This window comes from Acinonyx jubatus, chromosome E2 (assembly GCF_027475565.1).
Source record: "Acinonyx jubatus isolate Ajub_Pintada_27869175 chromosome E2, VMU_Ajub_asm_v1.0, whole genome shotgun sequence".
In the NCBI taxonomy this organism is placed as follows: Eukaryota; Metazoa; Chordata; class Mammalia; order Carnivora; family Felidae; genus Acinonyx; species Acinonyx jubatus.
In genome coordinates this window covers 48,203,453-48,225,443 of record NC_069396.1, presented here as the reverse complement: position 1 = coordinate 48,225,443, position 21,991 = coordinate 48,203,453, and the positions used below count along the sequence as shown (strand labels likewise).

At 53.3% G+C, this 21,991-nt stretch overlaps 1 protein-coding gene across 6 annotated transcripts in view; it reads right to left on the bottom strand.

Annotated features, from left to right (window-relative positions):
* Positions 1-21,991, bottom strand: part of GRIK5 (glutamate ionotropic receptor kainate type subunit 5) — a 57,966-nt gene that overhangs the window by 16,957 nt on the left and 19,018 nt on the right. For 4 of the 6 annotated variants that reach the window (XM_053210728.1, XM_053210725.1, XM_053210726.1 and 1 more), the window contains 5 exons: positions 16,361-16,564; positions 3,533-3,661; positions 2,148-2,261; positions 1,842-1,951; positions 1,287-1,460 (listed from right to left, as the gene is read on the bottom strand). In XM_053210728.1, the coding sequence (XP_053066703.1) occupies positions 1,287-1,460; positions 1,842-1,951; positions 2,148-2,261; positions 3,533-3,661; positions 16,361-16,564 (731 nt within the window). Of the gene's footprint in view, positions 1-1,286; positions 1,461-1,841; positions 1,952-2,147; positions 2,265-3,532; positions 3,662-16,360; positions 16,565-21,991 lie in introns of all 6 variants that reach the window. The other 2 variants (XM_027037655.2, XM_027037656.2) reach the window with 2 other exon arrangements.

The window sequence follows — 21,991 nt, the reverse complement described above, 5'->3', positions numbered from 1 at the left end:
CCATTCCCAAAAAATGTCATCGAGACCCAAAAGGGTCAAAGACAGTGGGCCAAGCGAACTGCCGACAACTTGCTCTGTGGTAGTTCGTCCCACTCAGTTGGGACAGAAAAACCTGCACCCATTAAAGGTTAGTCGGGAACAAGTTTTGAATGAGACAATGTCTTTGGGATTCACTTGTTCCTGGAACAAAATGGGACGTTCCTGTGTCTGTTTATTTGCTTAGCTATTTATTCTGGGTTCCTCTGCCTCTCGAGGCCGGATTCTTCACCTGAGTGCCTGGCACAAGGAGGGGCCTGAGAAGCATCTGGTGAATGACTGTCGATGCGTGAATTCTAACTGACAGGGAGGAGGGGAGGAAGAAACGCTCTTCCAGAAGGGCCTGGGGAGGAGGCTGGGCTCAGGTGGCACCGGGGTGAGTGGCCCCGGGGAGAGAGCCCGCTCGGCCTGGCCCTGTCTCGGGAGGAGTACGTGGTCTCAGCCCTCTCGTGCGTAAGACCAGGAAGATGCTGGCCTATCCGGTGCTCCTGAATTTTCAAGAAGAGTGAGAAGTCTGGATTTGTGAGTGGATTTGCCCAATTTTTAAATGTTGCTAACTAATTCAAATGTTTAAAAAACCTGGGTGGCTCAGTCAGTTAAATGTCTAACTTCAGCTCAGGTCATGAGCTTGTGAGTTCAAGCCCTGTGTCAGGCTCTGTGCTGACAGCTCGGAGCCTGAAGCCTGCTTCGGATTCTGTGTCTCCCTCTCTCTTTCTGCCCCTCCCCGGCTCTCTCTCTCTTTCAAAAATAAACAGACATTTAAAAAACCATGGTCCAGACACAGGTTGACAGTGTCTGGTCTCTGACATGTGACTTCTTGGAGCTTGTGATGGGGGCTAAATAGGCTCTGTCCAGGTTACTGGGGTCCCCAAGGGACTCCCCAAGGAGTATGTGTCCCTGGACCGTGCAGGCTGCCCCAAGTCTCTGTGACTGCCTGCGCGTGTACGAGTCAGCAATAGCCATGCGTATGCTGTTCCAATTATAATTCTCACGTCAGAAGTACTTTTCTGCAACAGCCCAACTGAATCCTGCGGCATGGGGATTTTATCCCCAGTTTTCAGATAAGGAGACTGAGGCATGGAGAGAAGATGTGGCCTACGCAAGGTCATACGGCTAGTAGCGGGCAGAGCTGGGGCTCAGCTCTCTCCACCCCATTCCCTGCCACACAGTTGCCGGAGGGGGACCAGAATCCTCCCAGGCTTGGAAGGGGCCCTCCCCACCCAGGTTGGGACAGACAGAAGGCCTCTTACCAGACTCCGCTGACGCAGCGTGTGGACAGCGCCCGGGGCATGATCTCCGAGCCTTGTTGCATGAAGCCCCCTACAGGGAACCAGAGGCTGTTGCCCAACGTGTACTGGTTCTCCAGGATGTGGGGGCGTGCCCGCAGGCACGGGTGTGGGTTATACCACTCGTAGGGGCTCAGCCTGTGAAGAGACATGGGGGCGAGGGGTGTATGGAGCCAAGGTAGAGAAAAAAAGGAGAGGAACAGAGGAAAGCGACAAAGACACCATGATGTGAAGAGATGGGGGGGGGGGAGGCAGTGAGAAAAAGGAGGGAAAAGAGAGACAGAGAGAAACAGAAAGAGATACACACAGAGGGAAGAGGAAGAAAGAAACACAGAGAGAGACACACAAAGAAAAGGCAGAAAGAGATGTATAGAGAGACACAGAGGGAGAAAGAGAGAGAGAGAAAATGGAAGTGGGGGAAGGGGAGAGGCCCAGACAGAATGTGCAGGTCAGTCACGGAGGCCCCAGCCCACGCCTCTTCCCCGCCTCCTTTTCACGGGCAGCAGGCAGTGGACTCACCTGGCGGCCAGGAACAGGACGCAGCTGACGGCCAGGTAGGCGAGAAGCATGAAGAGCCACACGGCAGGGGAGAAGGGGTCCAGGAAGGAGAAGTAGCCAGGCTTGCGGCCCTGTTGGGGGAGGGAGTGAGGCCCGGAGCCGCCCTGACCTCAGCTGCATCCCCAGCCCCCGCCTCGCCAGGCGCCCATGAGCCCGAGTGGCCCATCAAGGTCCAGCCCGCAGCCTCTGCTGCCCTTGGGGACACAGGTGTCGTGCCCACCACCAGGCTCCTGCCCCACAGCCTCCACGCCTCCAGGGGAGCCCTACCATGTGCACTCGGTAGAGGATGCTGATCCCCAGGGTCATGAAGGGTTTGGAGAAGTCGATGACCTTCTCCCGCTCGGCTGTGATGGTGAATGCGGCCACAGCCAGGTCTGCCTTCTGCTGGAGGGGAAGCAGGGCGGGGGCAGAGGGGTGGGCCAGGGAGACAGACGGGCAGTTAGGGAGAAACGCCCCAAGAGAGCTCTCGAGAGAGAGAGAGATCAGCAGAAGCTGAGAGACCAGCAAAGAGAAAGGATGAAGACAGAGGGGCCAGGAGCCTACACCAGGTCCAGAATGGCACCTTGGGCCCAAAACTGGAACCCTGTCATCTCACGTCTGCCGAAGAGGCTCCCGAGGCCCCTTCCCGGCCCAGCCGCCCCTCCCCATCCTGTCAAGTTCATTGCTAAGGCCTTGCTTTAACAACACCCCCCCACCGAGCCGCATATCTCCCACCTCCCCCACCACCCAGGTCCTGGAGACAGCCTGGCATTGGTGTTGAGACGCCCAGATGGTGACCCATTCAGGGCCCTTGTCAGGCCTTGGTTTCCACTTCTGTCTTCAGAGTCAACAACTCGGAGCACGTACTATGTACTGACTCTGCACCAGGCTCCACACTAGGTGACACTTTCTATAGATTACTTTGAATCCTCCTTCCAACAGCTCCCAGAGGGCCACTGCTAGCCCCATCTTATAGATGGAGAAACTGAGTCTCAGAGAGGCAAAGGTACCAGTCAGCAAAGGCAGGAGCTGGGGACCTTAACGCAGAGGTGGGACCTCTACTCTCCTGCCACCGGCAGGCACTGGCGACCTACGTGTGTGCATGAAGGCGCCCCCCAGACACAGGACCAGCGTCCAGCTCGATGGAGGGAATGACCTTGGGGGGAGCTGCACGTGGTTTCGAGTGGGGGAGGGGCGCCAGGGGTCTGGGTCTGAGGTGGCAAGGGTGGGGAGCGGGTGGGGTGGGACGCGCAGAAGGATTTGGGTTAGGGTCTGGCTGGCACGTCCAGAAACCCTGATCCGAAAGGCTCACTTTGCTCCAGCTCAAGAGGACTCGGCCGGCCTTCAGCTGTGGGCTGGACACAAGACTGGGGAAAAACCCAGCACTCCACACACCCTCCCCGCCACACAGACATACACACGCATGGCACCCGTGAGCACTGTGCACAGCCGTGTCTCTGCCACCACTGACGTGTGCACACCACACCACACCACGTCCACACACACGTGCTAAGACACAGGCTGACCCAGGGACGCACCACCCACACAGGTGCAGGCGGACAGACTCATGCCCTGTCCACAGTGCGGGGAGGGGCGGAGACACATGGCGGAAGGGCCTCCCTGGGAGGCGCGGGGCACACACTGGCACACGCGGCCCTCACATGCGTACATACATGACGGAGCAGGCAAGGCAGGGCGCTGGGAAGGGCCCGGTGCGGGAATGGGGAGCCCCGGCTCTGCCCTGAGTTCGCTGGGTGACCTCGGGCAGGGGCTTCCATGTCTCGGGGCCTCAGTTTGCTCATCTGCAAAATGGGGATGAGGGTTGGGCAAGATGTCTCACACGGCTCTCCTGGTCCTGGGATTGGGACCCGGCTCCCAGGATATCCCTTCCAGGCATACTGACTCTCCTCCAGGCCTCAACCGGGCCCCAGAATTGACTCCAAATTCAAGCAGAGACCACCCGCAGGGCTGAAATAAGAGCAGAGGTCCCAGGAGACTGGCCCAGGAGGAGACACACACTCACCCAGGAGGGGCTGAGACTGGGCACACACGAGGTAATACAGGTCTGGACAGAACTGGGGCGGGGAGGGAGATGGCACCAGCCTCAGGGTGACTTGAGGGCAGGGAGAGGGCACAGCCCCAGAGCAGAATCCAGAGGCGGCGAAGTGTGACAGGGGCCCAAAACCTGGCTGGATTGGGGGAATTCCTCGATGGGGACAGTAAGGAGCATTTTGCCCCTCCTTATGCACTTGCCACTCTTCTGACTAATACGTGAACTGCCAGGAACAACGTCAGCTCACACAGGAATCCTATTACTTATAGGTGCCCATGGGAGGTGTGCCCTGGGAGGGCCCTCCACGGGGGGCCCGAGTCTCCATTTCAGGAGGCAGTGGCTTCTCGGATGGGCTCGGGAGGGCACTGGTGGTCCCTGGGTCAGGTGCCAGGACCCCACTTCCTCCCTAACGGGCTCCCAGCTCCTTTCTGTCCTATCCCTTGCTCTGCTCACTAGCCTCCTCACCCACTTGGAGACCTCACCTAAGGCTCACACCAAGGCCAAACCTGCTCCTTCCCTTTCCCGAATTCTCCACATCTCCTCTAGCAGCAAGAGCAGTGGTTCTGCTGCAAAACACAACTCAGATCTGTCCACTTCTCTCCATCCCCCCTCCAGGCCCCCACCATCGATGTGTCTCTCCTGACAACCTCATTAGCCAGCTCACCAGCCCCCCAGCCACCACTCAGAACACCACAGTCCAAGGGGTGCCTGGGTGGCTCCGTCGGTTAGGCGTCTGACTTCGGCTCAGGTCATGATCTTGCGGTTTGTGAGTTCGAGCCCCATGTTGGGCTCTGTGCTGACAGCTCACATTCCGATTCTGTGTCTCCGCCCTTCCCTGCCCCTCCCATGCTCATGCTCCATCTCTCTCCGTCTCTCAATAATAAATAAATGTTCAACAAATGTAAAAAAAAGAAAAAAGAATACCACAGTCCAAAGGGAAAGTCCTATTTAAAACTCTTGGGTGGCTTCACACTGCACCTAAAATAAAGCCCTTTTCCAGCCAAGAGGCCCCAGGTGATGTGAGACCCACCTGCATGCTGGCCTCACCTCATGCCCTTTCCCCTCACCCACTTGGTTCCAGCTACAATGGCCGCCTTTTGTTCTTCAAAATGCAGTTTCATCCCCCTCCTCAGGGCTTTTGCATGTGCTCTGTAGCTCTTCCTCAATATTCGAGGCTTAGTTCATACCTCACTCTTTCAGCCCTCCCCATAGTGGCATCCAGATCGCACTCACCTCCACCCCGGGTCCTCTTTCTCATATTACCCATTACCCTGTTTTTTTGTTTTTTTTTAATGTTTATTTATTTTAGAGAGAGAAAGACAGATTGAGCACGCAGAGAAGGGACAGAGAGAGACAGAGGATCTGAAGCAGGCTGTGCACTATCAGCGCACAGCCTGACTCGGGACTTGAACCCACGAACCATGAGATCATGACCCGAGTGGAAGTTGGACGCTTAACCGACTGAGCCACCCAGGTGTCCCCATTACCCTGCTCTATATCCTGCTTAGCACTAGTGAAGATGACCCTGCCATTTGCTTATTAACGGACTGTCTTTCCTACTAAATTACAAGCTCCTTGCCTATCTGGTTAGGCACAACCTACACGGAGCTTCCCAACAAATACTGTTGGAGCTTGGCCAAGCCTCGCCTCTCTGGACGGCACCCAGGGCTGCTAAAGTTCCCACCATATCCCTGGGCCTCTGGCTCCCTCTCACGCCAGCTGCTCTCTGGCCTCTGCATCCCTGAATACACCACTTCCTCCGCCCGAGGCACCCCACTCTGCCCTGCAGAACTGGACCCACCCACTCCTACAGGGTCCCCTTGCTCCCTCCCTCCTCTGCGGCACCTTCTATGGGCTCCCCACATGCCAGGCCCCCCTTGATCTATCACAGCATTGAGCTCAGTTTGGAAAAGATCTGTTTGCTTTTCGGCTTCTGCTACCAAACCTGCAAAAGCAGGGCCAGCTGGATGCATCGTTGTCTCCTCTGCTGAGAGCCTGGGAATGTCACCCCTCCTCAGGGAGCCTCCCAGAGCCTCCCAAGCAGAGATAGCTCTCCTTCCGTGTTTCATGGAGCCGCACATGGGTCTAAAGGCTCACACTTACACAGCATGTACCCCATGGACACCATTTTGGGGCGTCCCCTCCCCAGAATAGTCCCCAGAGGGACCCTGTCCTTCCCACCATTGAAGAAACAGAGACATAGTAAGGGTAAGTACCTGGATGTAGCTGACCCCAGGATTCAGAACTGGTCCCCCTCTGAGGAGTGTCACCTGTCTACTGTCCCCACCCTCCATGGCCGGGGGCATCTCAGGACAGGGTCCAGGTGTGCAACTCCTCTCTGGTCCCAGGGAGCTCAGGAGATGGGTGCTTTGCAAATGACTAGAGTGAGCAGGTCCTTGAACTTCTTGTGAACACACAGCAAACTCGGCCCCCACCCTGTCCCCAGCGTTGTCCCAGGCTTCTGCCTGGGGTCCCCTTCACACCCCCCACCCCTCACTTCTGTCCCAAGCTGTCCTGATTCTGCTCCCCTAACACCTCTGGAATCGCTTCCCTCCTCCTGCCCAGATGCCAGCATCTCAGGACTGGAAAGTCCAGCCAACGGCTCAAGGGACCCCAGAAACTACAGCCTGGTCACAGCAGTCCTGCTTAAACCCAGCAACAACTCTCATTCTCCTTCCTCTGCCATCCAAACTCCTCACCCGGGCCCCTGAGGCCCTGCCCCACCCAGCCCCTCACTACCTCACCAGCCTCACCCCCTGCTATATATTGAATGTTTGTGTTCCCCCCACAAATTCACATGTTGAAATCTTAACCCCTAACATGATGGTGTGAGGAGGTGGGGCCTTTAGGAGGTGAGGGGGGCACGAGGGTGGAGTCAGTGCCCTTATCCCATTCCATCCAGAGAGCTCCCTCGCCCCTTCCACCATACGAGGCACCGCAAGATGGCTATGAGCCAGGAAGAGGGCCCTCACCAGACATCAACTCTGCCAGCACCTTGATCTAGGACTGCTCAGCCTCCCAAACTGACAGAAATAAATGTCTGTTGTTTACAAGCCACCCCATCTGTGGTATCCCGTGACAGGAGCACAGACTTAGACACCCGCCACCTTGCTCCGTGTACCTCCCGCGGCAGCCACGCTGCCCATTCTGTCTGTCCATCCATTCATTTGCCTACTTGACAAATGTTTGCAGAACACCCACCACCGACCAAGCACGATTCCAGCTTTGGGAATCCAGCAGTGAATGTAAACCGATAATGTCAGGTGCTATGAAGACAAAGCAGGGCAACGTGATCGAGCCTGCTGGGAGACACTGGTTTGGATGCACTCCCCACTGCGGGGAGGTCTGGAGTACAAACGTGGTGGAAGTGTGGGGCGAGGCCCGAGAAGAACTAGGGAGAGAGTTCCAGGCTGAGGGACAAGCACATATAGCCCCCGAGATGGGAAGGGACTTGCAGTGTCCAGGGTGGCCAGAGCCCCTGGGAGGGGCCAGCAATGCAGCAGAGCAGGGAACAGAGCCCTGCTGGGCCGGGCAGGCATGGGATGGGGGCTGGATGCTACTCCAAGGGCAACAGAGGACGTTGCATCGAGGGTGTGAGCAGGAGGATGACGTGATCTGGTCACCGTAAGAACAGACCACAGGGGCGAGAGTGGAAGTGGGCGTCTTGGAGGCTAAGGAAGTCCGTGGAGATACTTGGGGTGGGGCTAGGTGGTCAGATCTGGGTTTCACTCTGGAGGACAGACCCATCCTTAAACTGCAAGCTCCTTCTAAGGTCCTCTCAGAGCCTTTGGAACTCCCTTTCCTACCTCTTCCTCCTCGCCCTCAATTTCCTAGCACAGTCACTGATTTCCTAAAGAAGATTTTCCTCCACAAGGGTACCCTGACATTTAATCTCTGGAATGAAATCCGGAGAAATCCAAAGGATGAACCACCTGTAGAAATGATGGGATAGATAGGGCTGTCTAAATGCCCACAGGCCAACCAACCAAAGCATTCGTGATTGTCCCCCAGCCCCAAAAGCCCTCTATCCCAGCTGTTTCTGTTTTGCCATCGGCTCTCTGTCAGACTCTGCCAATAGGGGGCGATAGCGGGACGCTGCAAGGCTGGAGGAAGAAGGGACCTGCCTGCTCCTTTGGGCTTGCTCTCAGTGGATCCTCCCAGGGCAGCATTTAATCCAGTTTGTGGCTTCCCTGCATTTGTAGAACCGGCCTCACCGGCCTCACCAAGCCCCATTCAGGGAAGCCAGCGCCAGCCAGCAAGCACCTGCCTCTTAAGCTTCCAGCAGTTTCGGTTCTTCTCTCTAAAGGAGAGTTCCTTCAGAGCTAGGGAAGCAGCCATTTCCCGCCTTGCAACCTCCATGACACCTGGAGAGCAAGGGTGTGCAAACTGCGGCCCTCAGGCCAAGTCCGCTCCATCGGCCTGATTTTGTGAATAAAGTTTTATTGGAACACCCCCAGGCCCAACTGTTTAGGTATTTATTGCCTATGACTGCTTTCCATCTGGCACAAGAGTTGAGTAGTTGTGACAGTATGGTCTGAAAGCCAAAAAGACTTCCTATCTGGCCCTTGACAGGAAAAAGTTTGCTGAGGCCTGCCTTGGAATTCAACTTTTACCCTCGTAGTTACCTAGTTAACAACTTGGTTCCTAGTGAATGACTCTCGGGGACAACCTGTGTCCTGGGAGGACCCTGACTGATGCAGAAATGACGACAGTCAGGTCACGAGAGCACTCGGGCCGCAGGGTCACGCACCGTTCAGCCTTGAGGAGGGCCCAGTAACGAGCACTTTCTCAAAACGAGAACAGTTAATCTGCAGAAGAGGGCACAATCCGCTCCCAAACCCCAGAGGTCTGCACCGTGAGTCACCTCCAGGTGCCAGTGTCCCTATTTGCCACCAGCACTCTGCACGTCCCTGATCTGCTGGGTCATCAGGCCCAGGTGGTAGATCAGCTTGCACACAGCTGGCACCTGCAGCGGTCTTCGCGTGCTCTGGGCCTCCCTCAAAATGAAAAGCCGTGTGGGTTTCTAGTAAATGGGCTGAACCAGCACACAACTTATCCCCAAATCCCCAAGCCCCACCTGACGTCAACAGTACCAGACAAACAGCACCCCCTCCTCAGAAGTCTGAGTTTCAGCTCCGTGGGGCCCTTTGTCTGAGTTTCTAAGTGTTAATCTTTCCAACTTCTTCCCCTGTCCCCTTAGGCCCTCAGGATGGTGGCTGCTTCCTGCCACCCTGTGATCCCTTAGTTCGCTTTCTACCCTTCCAGTTATCTGGTTAACAACTTTACATTCAGGTAACAATTCTTTACACCAGATCCTCTCTGTTCAAGTAGCTGTTGGGATTCCATTCAAGTACCTGGTGCTATTTTTGTCTCCAGATTGGATCCTGACCGGCTGATGTCAACAGCACGTTGACTGCCAACCCCCTTAAATGCGATTTCCTGCTCACGAGATCTGATCGGTGTAATGTTGCCAGTGGAGCGGACCAGCGTGACCCCGGGTGCACTGTCAACATCAAGTTCTCTGTGGCCTATGTGATGGCAGAAAGCAAGGAAACAGGTATCACCCGGAGGCAAGACTGAAGACTCCTGGTGGACCTCAAAAAGCGTTATGGAGAAAAAAAGCATTTGCCAGGTCAGTAGCTCACACCAGCTGCCAAGGGCTGTGTTGACTTCCTCCAGCAAAGCTACTTAATTTGGTCCGGCCACCGCAATCGGAGTCACCCCCTGATTACATTCACAATAATCCACAGTCCTTGTCCAAGATCCATTTGCCTTCCGCACAGGCCGAACCGGCCAGTTGACTGGGGATGAGATCACTACCTCTGCTTCTTTCAAGCCGTTAATGGCGGCACTAATCTCTGCAATTCCCCCAAAGGACGTAGAATTGCTTTTGGATTACTATCCTGGGAAGGACGGGGAATTCTAGGGGCTTCCGCTCGGTTCTTTGACGGTAACGGCCCCGACTCCACGGGTCAGCGAGCCAGTGTGGGATTCCGCTGGCTGCAATTATACGAATGGGACCACGGAAAACACAGGGTGGGTCTGAGGACCTATCGGACCCATTCTGAGTGGAGCTTGGCTCAGACTCCATCTATCACCTGACCACATAAGGCCTGCTGTGGTCCACCAGGAAAAATCAAAGTGATCCGCCATCTATAAAAAAAAAAAGTGGGGGACACCTGAGTGGCTCAGCCGGTTAAGGGTCTGACTTCGGCTCAGGTCATGATCTCACGGTTTGTGAGTTCGAGTCCCGCGTCAGGCTCTGTGCTGATAGCTCAGAGCCTGGAGCCTGCTTCAGATTCTGTGTCTCCCTCTCTCTGCCCCTCCCCGGCTCACACAGCTTGCTCTTTCTCTCTCAAAAGTAATAAACGTTAAAAACTTTAATTAATTAATTAAAATGACAGCAGGCAGCAGGGCAGGGGTGGGGGTTGTCTATCTAAAAGCCAATCACAACCCTCTGTGGGAGGGGGAGCCTGTATAGAAACTGCTGTAAGCTTTTCCGGAAAGTGGCTGGATAATATAGAACAAAAGCCATACGAAGGGACCTCCTCTTTTACCTAGTCACTCTATTCAGAGAATCAGTTCTAATCAGCTGCAATGCAGACCGTGCTTGGGTGCATAAAGACAAATAAAAATACCTGAAAACAACTAAATACAAAAAAAAAAAAAAAAGGCTTCGCTAAATCACAGTCTCTCCACATGGGGATTAGTATACAGCTATGTAACACTCTGTTTAGGTTGAAACATTTAGGTATTATTTTTGGCCTTTCTGATCGGTAGAGGTTTTTTGGGTTTTTTTTTTTTTTCTTTAAAGATTGACAATACCTCTTGTTGGCAAAAGTGTGGGAAATCTGACATTCTCGTGCACTTCTGGTGGGAATACAAATTGGCGGAACGTTTTCGAACATCCATCTGGCAGTCTCCACTTAACCAACATCGTTCACGCTCTCTGACCTGGCACTTCCACTGTTTGGAGTTTATCCTCCAGGAAGACACCCACAGATCCACAGCCCAGTTGATGGTGGCATTGTCTACACTAGCAAAAACTGGAAACCACCCAAACAGGGGATGAGTTAAATAATTCATGCTCAGCTGCACAATGAAATCCGTATTTCTCCTCTTGAATTTCAGAGAGTCACCTCCAACAACCCATGCCCAGAGACAACTCTTATTTCCCCAAACCCACCAAACAGCTCCCCCCACGTCCTCCCCATGGGGGAAACCAGACTCACCACCCACCCAGCTGCTTAGGCCACATCCTGCAGTCACCCTTGACTCTTTCCCTCATGAGCACACCCAACATGGCCAGCACTGGAGTATAAGCCACCTTCTTTCTGCCTTCTGAACCCTCCAGTGGAGGGTTCTAAATGGACCATCCTGGGTCTACTCTTCTCCCATTACGCTCTTTCTCAAGAGAGCAGCCGGAGTGATCATTTTTAAATGATTCGAAAATTAAGGTCATACGCCCGTACAATGGAACATTATTCAGCCCTACACAGGAATACGGTCCTGATCCATGCTACAACATTTTTGAACCTTGAACATGTGGCGCTGAGTGAAAGAAGCCACACAAAAAAGGCCACATATTGGATGACTCCATTTACATGAAATATTTAGAATAAGTAAATCCAGGGAGACAGAGAGATTGGTGGCAGGGATTAGCAGACTGGTGGTTGTTGGGAGCTGGGGAAAGGGGGAATGGGAGCTGACTGCTTCATGGGTATGGGGTTTTCTCTGGGGGTCACAAAAATGTTTCAGCACTAGGTAGAGGTGGTGGTTGTACAACATTGTGAATATACTAAATGCCGCTGAGTTATACACGTTAACATGGTTCATTTTACGTGATATGAATTTTACCTCAACAAATAAAGCAGAAACAAATGAGATCACATCACATTTCCTGCGTCAATCCTTCCACTGGCTTCACACACAATGAAAATAACGTCCAGGGGGCACCCGGGTGGCTCAGTCGGTTAAGCGCCTGAGTCTTGACTTTGGCTCAGGTCATGATCTCACAGCTCGTGAGTTTGAGCCCCACATCAGGCTCTGCACTGACAGCACAGAGCCTGCTTGGAATTCTCTGTCTCCCTGTCTCTCTGGCCTTCCCTGGCTCGCACATGTGCGCACACGCTCTCTCTCTCAAAAATAAATATCAAAAGGAAGAAGAAAAGAAAACAGAAAATAACACCCAAACTCCTTACCCGCAAGGCCCCGTGATCCAGGCTCTGCTCTGGGACCTTGTACTCTCCCTCACCCACTCCCCACAAGACTCTGCGACAGCAGTAATTTCATCTCCATTTCAAGAGAGGACACTGAGTTCAGAGAGGCGACCTGTTGCGCGGGGATCACGTGGGCACCTGAGGCTGGCTCCGCCTGACCTGTAACTAGCTCCCGGCCGTAGTGGGTCTCCCCTACGGGGTAGCGGAGGCCACCCCGACCATCCCTCAGGATGGGGCACTCGCTGCCCCAGCTGCCAAGGGTGCTGGTGGCTGATCCCTCTCAGCTCTGTGGGTGGAAGAGCTTCCTCGCCCAAGGCACTGACCCTCCCTGAGGACAGCCCCTTCCAATGACAGGCCAGTGGGGCATATAAAATCCTGCCCCTCACTTCGGGGGGCTGTCTTTGAGGCCATTCCGGCTCCAGAGCTCCAGCTCCGCCCCCACAGGGCCAGTCGTAACTGCAGAGCCTTAACTCTGCCCAGGCCGGCTCCTTCACTCCCTCACAAGGCTGGTTTCCAAGGGGGCCTCCTGCTTGGTAATCTCCACATCAGAGTCTGCTTCCCTGGACCAACCTAAGATATCTGCTTTGCCCTTGAGGGCGGGGCCTGTGGGCACAGACTTTATGGTGTGGGGCACTGTGGCTACAACGTGTGAGTGACAGGTCAGACTGGCATTGTAGAAGATCCTACTGGGGGACAAACCAGAAGGGAGAGAGCTGGGAGGCCAAGAGGCCAGTGAGGAACCGAGGGGCCAGGGCCTGAACTCACGGCCATGACAGTGAGGACAGGGAGAAGGCCAATTCCAGCAGTGGCCACTGGGTGGAATAAACGGACCGGAATTCAAGACTGGCCTGGGGACAGGTGGGGTGACTGGGAAGATTCCGGTGCCCCGGGCTGGCTTCCATCTGGAAGTCACTCATCAGTTCTGGGCCAGCCTGTTGGGGGCCAGCCCTGGCTCTGCCAGTCACTAGCCGTGTGGCCTAGACATGGGACCTTGGTGCCTCACTCTCTCCATTAGAGAAAACTGGGCTGAGACCAGGCCCTCCTCATGGGGTGGGGTTAATACAGTTCAGAAAGCCAGCATGAGTGGGCATCAGCCTGTCCACTCTGAGCTTTCCAAGTACCTGCTGGGTGTCTGGGAAGGACCTGAGGTCAGAGGCACCTGGCTGCAGCCCCGTGGGAGGGGAGGGTGGTGTGGAAATCCCTTCGCCTCTGAGCCCCAGAGCAGCAGTGGGAGGACAGTGATTGTTAGGATCATTAAGTAACACTTGAAAAGCCTCCGGCGTGTGGTGTGGAGTCAACAAAGGCTGCTGCTGTGGCTGCGGCCGGGAGAACCCGAGTACCGCACGAATCTCCGTGTACTTGGCCATCCCACGGCAGGCAGGCATGCAGCTGAGCCTCTGCAGGGCCAAGCCCCGCCCACCCTTCGTGTTCCCAGCCTGCTCCTCCTCCAGTGTTCTCTCCCTAAATGTCACCGCCGTCACCCAGCTGCCCAGCAACAGAGAGGCTCAGTCCTCTCTCCTACGTCCCCCGCCCCAGGCAGTCACCAAGCCCTCCCCCTGTCCCCCCCTTTGCCATCCCCCTCCCCCCCTGCAGGCCATCCTGCTGACCCCTCAGCCCAAGTGATTCGGTTTCCTCACTTGAGCCAGTTGAAACCTTGGGGACACATACCAGGAACCTCCTACTGACGGCCCAACTCTTAACCTGCTCAGTAATAGCAACGCCAGGCCTGGCCACTGTATCCCCAGGGTACAGCACAGGCCTGGCACACAGTAGGCCCAGGTATATGCTAGCTGGTTTGAGAACAAACACGTGAATGTATGCACGTGCTGACCAGGCTGGTAGGAAGAACGTTAATAAGAATATAGAATAGAAAGGTGCCTAGGTGGCTCAGTCGGTTGAGCGTCCAACTTCGGCTCTGGTCATAATCTCACGGTTGGTGAGTTCGAGCCCCACATCGGGCTCTGTGCTGACAGCTCAGAGCCTGGAGCCTGCTTCAGATTCTGTGTCTCCCTCTCTCTCTGCCCTCCCCCGCTTGCGCGCTCTTTCTCTCTCTCAAAAATAAAATAAACATAAAAAATTTAAAAAGAAAAAGAATACAGAATAGAGCACATGCTTATAGTACCCACTACCTGCCAGGCCCTATTCTAAGCCCCAGGAATAACTCATTTCATGCTTGTGACAGCTGTGCGTACTAATGACTATTATTTCCTCAATTATACTGTTGAAGAAATGATGTTACAGAGAAGTTGAGTAACTTCTCCGAGGTCACACTCGGAGGTCACACTTTGCAGCTAATAGGCTGCAAAGCCACGATTCAAACAGGACTTGGGACCACAATCACAGCAGCCCATCAGAAAAGCTCCTGGCCTCTGTCTTATGCTTGCCCCAGATGACACCATCAGGCCAAAGCCTCCTCCCCTCAGGTAGGCCTGAGGCACTGGGGGTTAAGTCAGGGGCTACTCTCCTAGAATCTGCTTATTTCTGGGGACACCGATGAATGGATGGTTCTGAGCCTACATGACTGAGGACCAGGATGTGGAAATGGAAGTCATGGGGAAGCAGGCCAGTCTGGTGGGAGCTGGGCCACCAGCTCTCCTTGCCCCCTGTCTTCTCAGTTTCTGGCCTCAGGCCCTTCAAACCCACCCAGGACAGAAGCTTTCAAACAGGCTAGCAGCTGTGGGGCAGTGCCTCGGGCCTGCCCCTGGGGTGAGGCGGGGAGAGACCTAGCCACCAGGACTCCAGGGACACCCCCACTCTGCCTCCACCAGAGTTATTCGGCTTTGTCCAAGGGTTCTGAGAATGCTTTCAATTGGGAAAAAAGGTTCTGCAGTCAAAACAGCTTTTGAAAATCAGTGCCCTGAGGAATAAATGCCCTTGTTAAGCAAAGTGGCCTTCTCAAGTCTACCCTGGTGACATTCAGGGGTTTGGATGCAGTGAATTATGGGATGGAGGAGACAGGAGGGTGAGGATCCTGGATGTCCTCAGCCAAGTCCAATGTCAAGGCTTCCGTGACTATTCGTGGCCACAGGTCCCTGCTCTGTGCACTTGCCCTAGGCGAGCCGCAAGCCTGGGGCCTGTCTCCCAGGACACAGTCCTGCCCCCAGGCGTTCACCTACATGGTTTCTCCTGTCTAGAATAAATACAAGGAGGGACCACATATTGAGTCCTCCTGCCTCTGACAAACAACACGTGCGGTACTGTCCCTGTTTCCCAAAACCCTCATGACAGACCCATGAGGCCTCCTTATCCCCATCCTAGGCAGGGAAAAACAGAGGTTCAGGAAAGAGAGACAACTCACCTGAGGATTCAAACCCAGACTGGTCTGACTCCAACAAAATACTCTTTCCACAGCACCCTTGCCTACCACCTCCCACACCCCTGCCTCTCTCCCCTCCTCCCCTTCATCCAAATCCCACCCACACTCAAGGCCCTTCCAGGGGACCCCATTCTCTCTCACCCTGACTCCCCTTCTATAAATGCCATTTCCTCTTCTCTGAACACATTCCCTTCTTCCCATATCCCCTCATCTTGCTGACTGCCTCACACACCTTGGGAATCTGCTTGGGTGTCACCTCTTCTGGGAAGGCCTCCCTGGATGCCTGGCTGGGTCGGAAGCCTCCTCTGGGTCCCTTCTCTGAATTTTCTCCGTCACAGCCCCAAAGGCTGTCTTGTGGTCATCTGCGTTCCTGCATCCTAAGGACACCCTAAGCTTTTGAGAGCAGGGTCCAGGCAGGTCCACTGTGCTTACTGCTATAGCCTACGCCCAGCATGGTGCAAGGCACACAGTAGGTGCTCAATAAATGAGTTCAACAGGCAGCCCTGAGGTCTGCCATGTGTGAGGCCCTCCCAGCGGGTACGGGGCACAGTGCACCAGTGAGCGCTACCCCTGTCCTCCTGGCCCAGCCCTGCCTCCTGTAGGAAGCCTCTCTCGACCTCCTCAGTCTTTGTCCGATTCCAGCTCCATGTCTCTTTTTGTTCACCCAAAACATCTCTGAGAGCCAGCTAAGCCAAGGTGGCGTTAGGGGAGCATCTGGCAAGGCAAAGCAGGCCACTGGAGGTGACACATCGCCTCTCATCCCCCACACCGCGCCTGCCCCATGGTGCTCACCAGGCACAGCAACACGGCGCACCTCTTGTTAGGCGCTAGGCTGGCTGAAGTGCCACTGGCTGGTGGCCTCCCCACACCCACCTGGGCCACGCCCCGTTCCCCAGACCCGGCCCGGCCGTACCCGGTTGATGAGCTCGCCGACCATGCCCGTCCAGGAGCCGTTGGGCTCGGGCGCCCCGTACAGCCCGTCTTCCACCAGCCGTAGGCGGTAGCGGAAGCGCAGCAGCTCAGCCAGCTCCCGCAGCATGTCCACGCAGAAGCCCTCGAAGCGCTCGTTCCCAGACAGGGCCTGGAAGTTTGGCCGCCGCATGACGTACGGGTTCTCCTGGGAAGCAGCAGAGAAGCAAGGTCAGGGCCCGGGCGTCCAGGGGCTGCTGGGGGAGCGCGGATCAGGAATCCACCGCGCTGCGGGATGGAGTCACCGCCTCCGTTCCTTGCGCACAAACGCTCAGGGTGCGGAGTGGGCCTGGAAGCTAGGGCCACAGACGCTGGGGGCTTCCCCTCTGGCAGATCACGGGGAGCTGTTTTAATCTCCACCAGCCAACCTGATGCTCAATCGTCTCAAACTCAAATGCCTACCAGGGGAGGCGCGTTAGTAACCTAAGAGTGAATCACACTGTTGGGAGATTATGCCAAACTGGAACAGGGGCTTTCAGATTTCTGACTAGGACCTCATAGTAAGAAATACATTTTACCTTCCAATGCGAGCCACACATGCGTGCGCGCACACAGGCACTTAAATAGACTTTGTTCCTTGAAATGGTCCATACCCTTAGTGACTAAGAGCAGCACACCCTGATTATTTTCTGTCCTGCTCTACCTCGCTTTCATACACGACCAGTAGCGACCCATTGAACTGACTTGATGAGCTAGCACGGGATCAGAGGGCCACCAGGACTTAGCTCCAGCCGACACCACTACCACCACCACCAGGGAAGCAGGCCTGAGATGCCATATGGCCCAATGTCAAGAATGTTGGAAACCTCGGCTGTTTTGTAAAACGTCCTGATTATAAAGGTTAACAACCACACACATTCAAATACCAATCCTTGTGATGCTTTGCAGGCTAAACAAATAACCTGAGACTGTGCAGAGGTTTGCTACCTTGATGCTTATTTCTGAGGGGTTCCAGCAAACCTTACTGACCCCCAGTGCACCAAATAAGCACAAAGGCAGAGGAAATGTGCCAAAGGGCTAGTAAGACGAGACATATGAAGATGATGTCAGCAAAAAGGGAATCTTATCTTGACACGGTTATTGTCTGAACGGGTGTTTGTATAGTGTCACTTCAGACTTAGGCAGAAAGGAAGTTAGGACTCAGGACACAGCGGCGGGGGTAGGTGGGGGCGGGGGGGGGGGAGGCCTTGGCAAGAATCTCCACAATGGTTACCTCCCACGGAATCCCTGCTATGTGCCCAGCCCCTGCACTGCATGTGCTCGCAGGAAAGAATCGCTTTAACTCCTGGCACTGACCTCACACCGGAGGCATCATCAGACTCATTTTACACATGTGGAAACTGAGGCTCACAGAGGTCAAGTGAGGCGACTGGTTACACGGCGACAGGGACGATGAGGCCAGGTCTTATTATAGGCTCTGGATTCCGGGACCACACCAAGCCCCACAGCTGGGGGGTAGTGGGATGGAGGGAAATCAGTGCTTCTCACTCTCCAACGAAGCTGCCTTTCCAAGCCCAAAACTGTGGAACTGGGAGTAGGAATGTGAGATAATCCTAATAATAGCAGCGGTAGCTAGAATTTCTTGCAGGCTTGCTGTGTGACAGCTATTCTGTCGGCGTGGGAAGTCGATATTATTACCTCTGTTTTAGAGATGAGGACACTGAGGTCCCAAGAAGTGAAGTAGTAAGCGGCCAAGATGGACAAGCTGGTCTGACTCCAGAGGTCTGCTCTTAAGCCCCGTGCAAGACAGAACCAAGGTGGACAGAACCAGAGAGCGGCATGGGAGAAGCCAGACAGATGGAGGACCCAGGCCGGACCCAGCATTAGAGCTGGGAGGTTCTCCCCAAGCTCTTTCGATATTCAGAGCAGGGAAGCTCAGGGAGGTCATGTGTCTTGTCCAAGGCTACGCAGCGGTGAAGCAGGGCAGTGGGGAGGGAAGGTGGGCGAAGTTGGGGCTCAAAACCCGGTTCCCGGGCACGTTCAGTGAAGCCCTTGTTCCTTCCACCAGGGCTCAGCTGATCTCCAAATTCAAGGCTGAGGCGCTTGGGTGGTGGATCTGGGTTCAAGGTCTCAGGATCAGGGTCTGAGCTTAATAAGGTCAGAAACAGAGACTGGGGCCTGTGAACAGAAGTCAAGATCAGAAAACAATGATCTAGGACTCAGCAGGGAGCCCCAGACCATCAGAAGCAAGGGTCTTATGGAGCCGCTCATTCAGGGTTTTCAGACTTGTTCAGAGCCTTCTGCGGAAGTACTGCAGACAGTGGGCTGGTGCTAAGTCTGATTCTAAGAATCCATCCCACAAATGGCTGCGCATCTGTACATAAAATGTACGCCCGACAGAATCATGGCAGCACAGCTCCCGGTGGGAACAAAGACTGCAACAGCCTAATTTGGGACAGGTTAAAAAGATTATTGATGTCATCAAAGACTCCTAGGCAACTACTAAAATAACAAGTTCTATCGGATATATTAAGAGAAAAAAAAAAAGCCACAGAACAACGTGTACAATATGCTACTCTTTGTGAAGGAAAGACTGAGTGCTTGTACATGCATAGAAGCTTCTGGAACGATGTGGCCTCTGAGGGAAAAAATGGGCGCCTGGAGGGAGAAGGAGCCTGGCTTTTCACTCCCCACCCGCATGTGCTGTTTGGATTCTATTTTACATAGGTTTGTATTAACTTGTGTGTCTTCCTTGATATGATGAATTGTTTTAATTAAAAAATTTAATACTAAATATTAAAATATTAAAATTTTTTGAAGTAGGATATCTAAATGTATACAGAAACACAAATGGTCAGGAAAAGCCAGAGCAATCCTAAAGAAGAAACTGGAGAATTGACCCTATTGGGTATTAATTAATACTTAATTTACAGCTATGGTATTTGATGGGGCACCTAGGTGGCTCAATTAAGCGTCCGACTTCAGCTCAGGTCACAACCTTGCAGTTTGTGGGTTCAAGTCCTGCATCGAGCTCTGTGCTGACAGCTCAGAACCTCGAGCCTGCTTCAGATTCTGTGTCTCCCTCTCTCTCTGCCCCTCTCCTGCCCGTGCTCTCTCTCTCAAAAATTAAAAAATAAACAAACAAATAAATAAATAAATAAACATTAAAAAAATAAATAAATAAAATAAGCTTTAAAGCTTATTTAAAGCTATGGTATTTGAAACAATGTAGTATGGGACCAAAGATAGACAAACTGACAATAGAACAGGGAGCTTGGAAACCCACACATAAAGAGATACTTGAGGGGCACCTGGTTGGCTCGGTGGGTAGAGTGTGCAATTCTGGATCTCGAGGTTGTGAGTTCAAGCCCCACACTGGGTGTAGAGATTACTTAAAAATAGTAAAATCTTTACTATTAAAAAAGAAGATGCTTTATCACAAAGGTGAGACTGGTGAAGGAGAAAGAATGGTCATCTTTAATAAATGTGCTGCTCAATTGAACATCCACGTGAAATAAATATTCTGAGCCCTTGCCTCACATGGTACATAAAAATCAACTTCATGTGGATTGTAGCTCTAATCGTAAAAAGTAAAATGATTAAGTTTTTAGAAAACGAATAGAAGACTATTTTCATGACCTTGGGGTAGGCAAAGAATTCTTAAATTCTAAAAGCATCGGGGCAACTAGGTGGCTTAGTAGGTTAAGCGTCTGCCTTCGGCTCAAATCATGATCTCATGGCTCGTGAGTCTGAGCCCCGCGTCAGGCTCTGTGCTGACAGCTCGGAGCCTGGAGCCTGCTTTGGATTCTGTGTCTCCCTCTCTCTCTACCCCTTCCCTGTTCACACACGCACACACACACTCTCTCAAATATAAACAAACAGTAAAAAAAATTATAACTTCTAAAAGCATTAATCAAAAAGGAACAGAAAACATGGATAAATGGACTTTAGTAAAATTAAAAATCTTCCCCTTTCACCAAAAGATTGAAAGTGAAGAGGCAAGCCACAAAGGAGAAGATATCTGCAATATACGTATCTGGTGAGAACTTGTATCCAGAAAATAGAAATAACTCACAAATCAGTAAAAAGGTCATATATCCCCATTTTTTTTAATTAAAAACAAAAAAAGACTTGGATGGGGGACTTTCCAAAAGAAGACTGTTGGGGCGCCTGGGTGGCTCAGTTGGTTGTGTCCAACTCGTGATTTTGGCTCAGGTCATTACCTCACAGTTTGTGAGATCGAGCCCCGTGTAGGGCTTTGCACTGACGGCTCGGGGCCTGCTTGGGATTCTCCCCCTCCCTGCCTCCCTCCTCCTCCCCCCCATTCAAAATAAATAAATAGACATTTAAAAAGAAGACAATTGTCAAATAGCCAATAAACCGCAAAAAAGGTGGTCAACCTGCCTGTTAGGGAAATGGGAAATGGAAATGAAAACCACAATATGGTGGGCATGAGGGTCAGAAGGGTACCGAGCTCAGGGCTGTCGGGAAGACTAACAGAAGCCAAGAATTGGCACAGCACTGAGATATCAGCCAGGGCGAGTGCTATCTTATCAAGGATGCAAGGAGAGCATGCCTTTCATGCTGGGAAAGCAGGCGGCTTTCTTACCTCATGCAATCCTCCCACAGGCCTTCAAGGTGGGATTATTAGACCCATTTTATAGATGAAGGTATAGACTACCTGAAGCGGTAGGGGGTGAAGTCAGGAGGAGAGTGAGGGCTGACCGACCCCAGAGTCACCAAAGAGAAGGATGAAATGTCCCAGCTTGACGAAGACCATCACAGGGTCCACCAAGTGTTCTGGGAAAACTCTGCAGGAGGGAGAGGGGCTGGAGGCTGAGGGAGAGCCCTGCACAGCCTTGCCTCATTGGGCCTTTTTGTTAATTTTATTTTTATTTATTTATTTTTCCTTTAAAGTTTAGTATTTTGAGAGAGAGAGAGAGAGAGAGAGAGAGAGAGAGAGAGCATGGAAGTGCAAGAAGGGCAGGGAGAGAGGGAGAGAGGGAGAAGGCTCCACACTGTCAGCACAAAGCCCGATGCAGGACTCGAACTCACGAACCGTGAGATCATGACCTGAACTGAAACCGAGTCAGACACTTAACTGACTGAGCCCCCCAGGCGCCCCGCCTTGGCCCTTCTTTTCCACCCTAGCTTCCCTGTGGGGCCTCTCTCAATCGTGGTACCAGCCACCCTCTCGGCTCCAGAGCAGTGAGACCCCACCCCTGGGACAGCCTCCCCTCCATCTCGGACCTCCCCCTGTTCCCCCTGCTCCCTCACACCCAGCCCCTCTGCCAGCCTCAACCCCCACATCAGCTCCCCCTCCCTCCCCACAGCCCCTGCTGCGGGAATACAAGTCAGAAAACACCGGTGAACAAATGGGCAGGCCCAGCTGTGCACATGAGGCCACTGCCTCCACATCCAGTCTGGCAAACATTTCCTAAGGCCCCCTGCTCCTATAGCTCATGCTTCTGGGGATGTCCGGCCCTTCCCTCTGTGTGCTCCCCACTCCTATACGGCTTCTTTTTTTTTTTTTTTTAGATGTTTGTTTATTTTTCAGAGAGTGAGACAGAGAGAAAGAGAGAAGAACACAGAATCCCAAGCAGGATCCGCGCTGTCAATACAGAGCCCAGCTCGG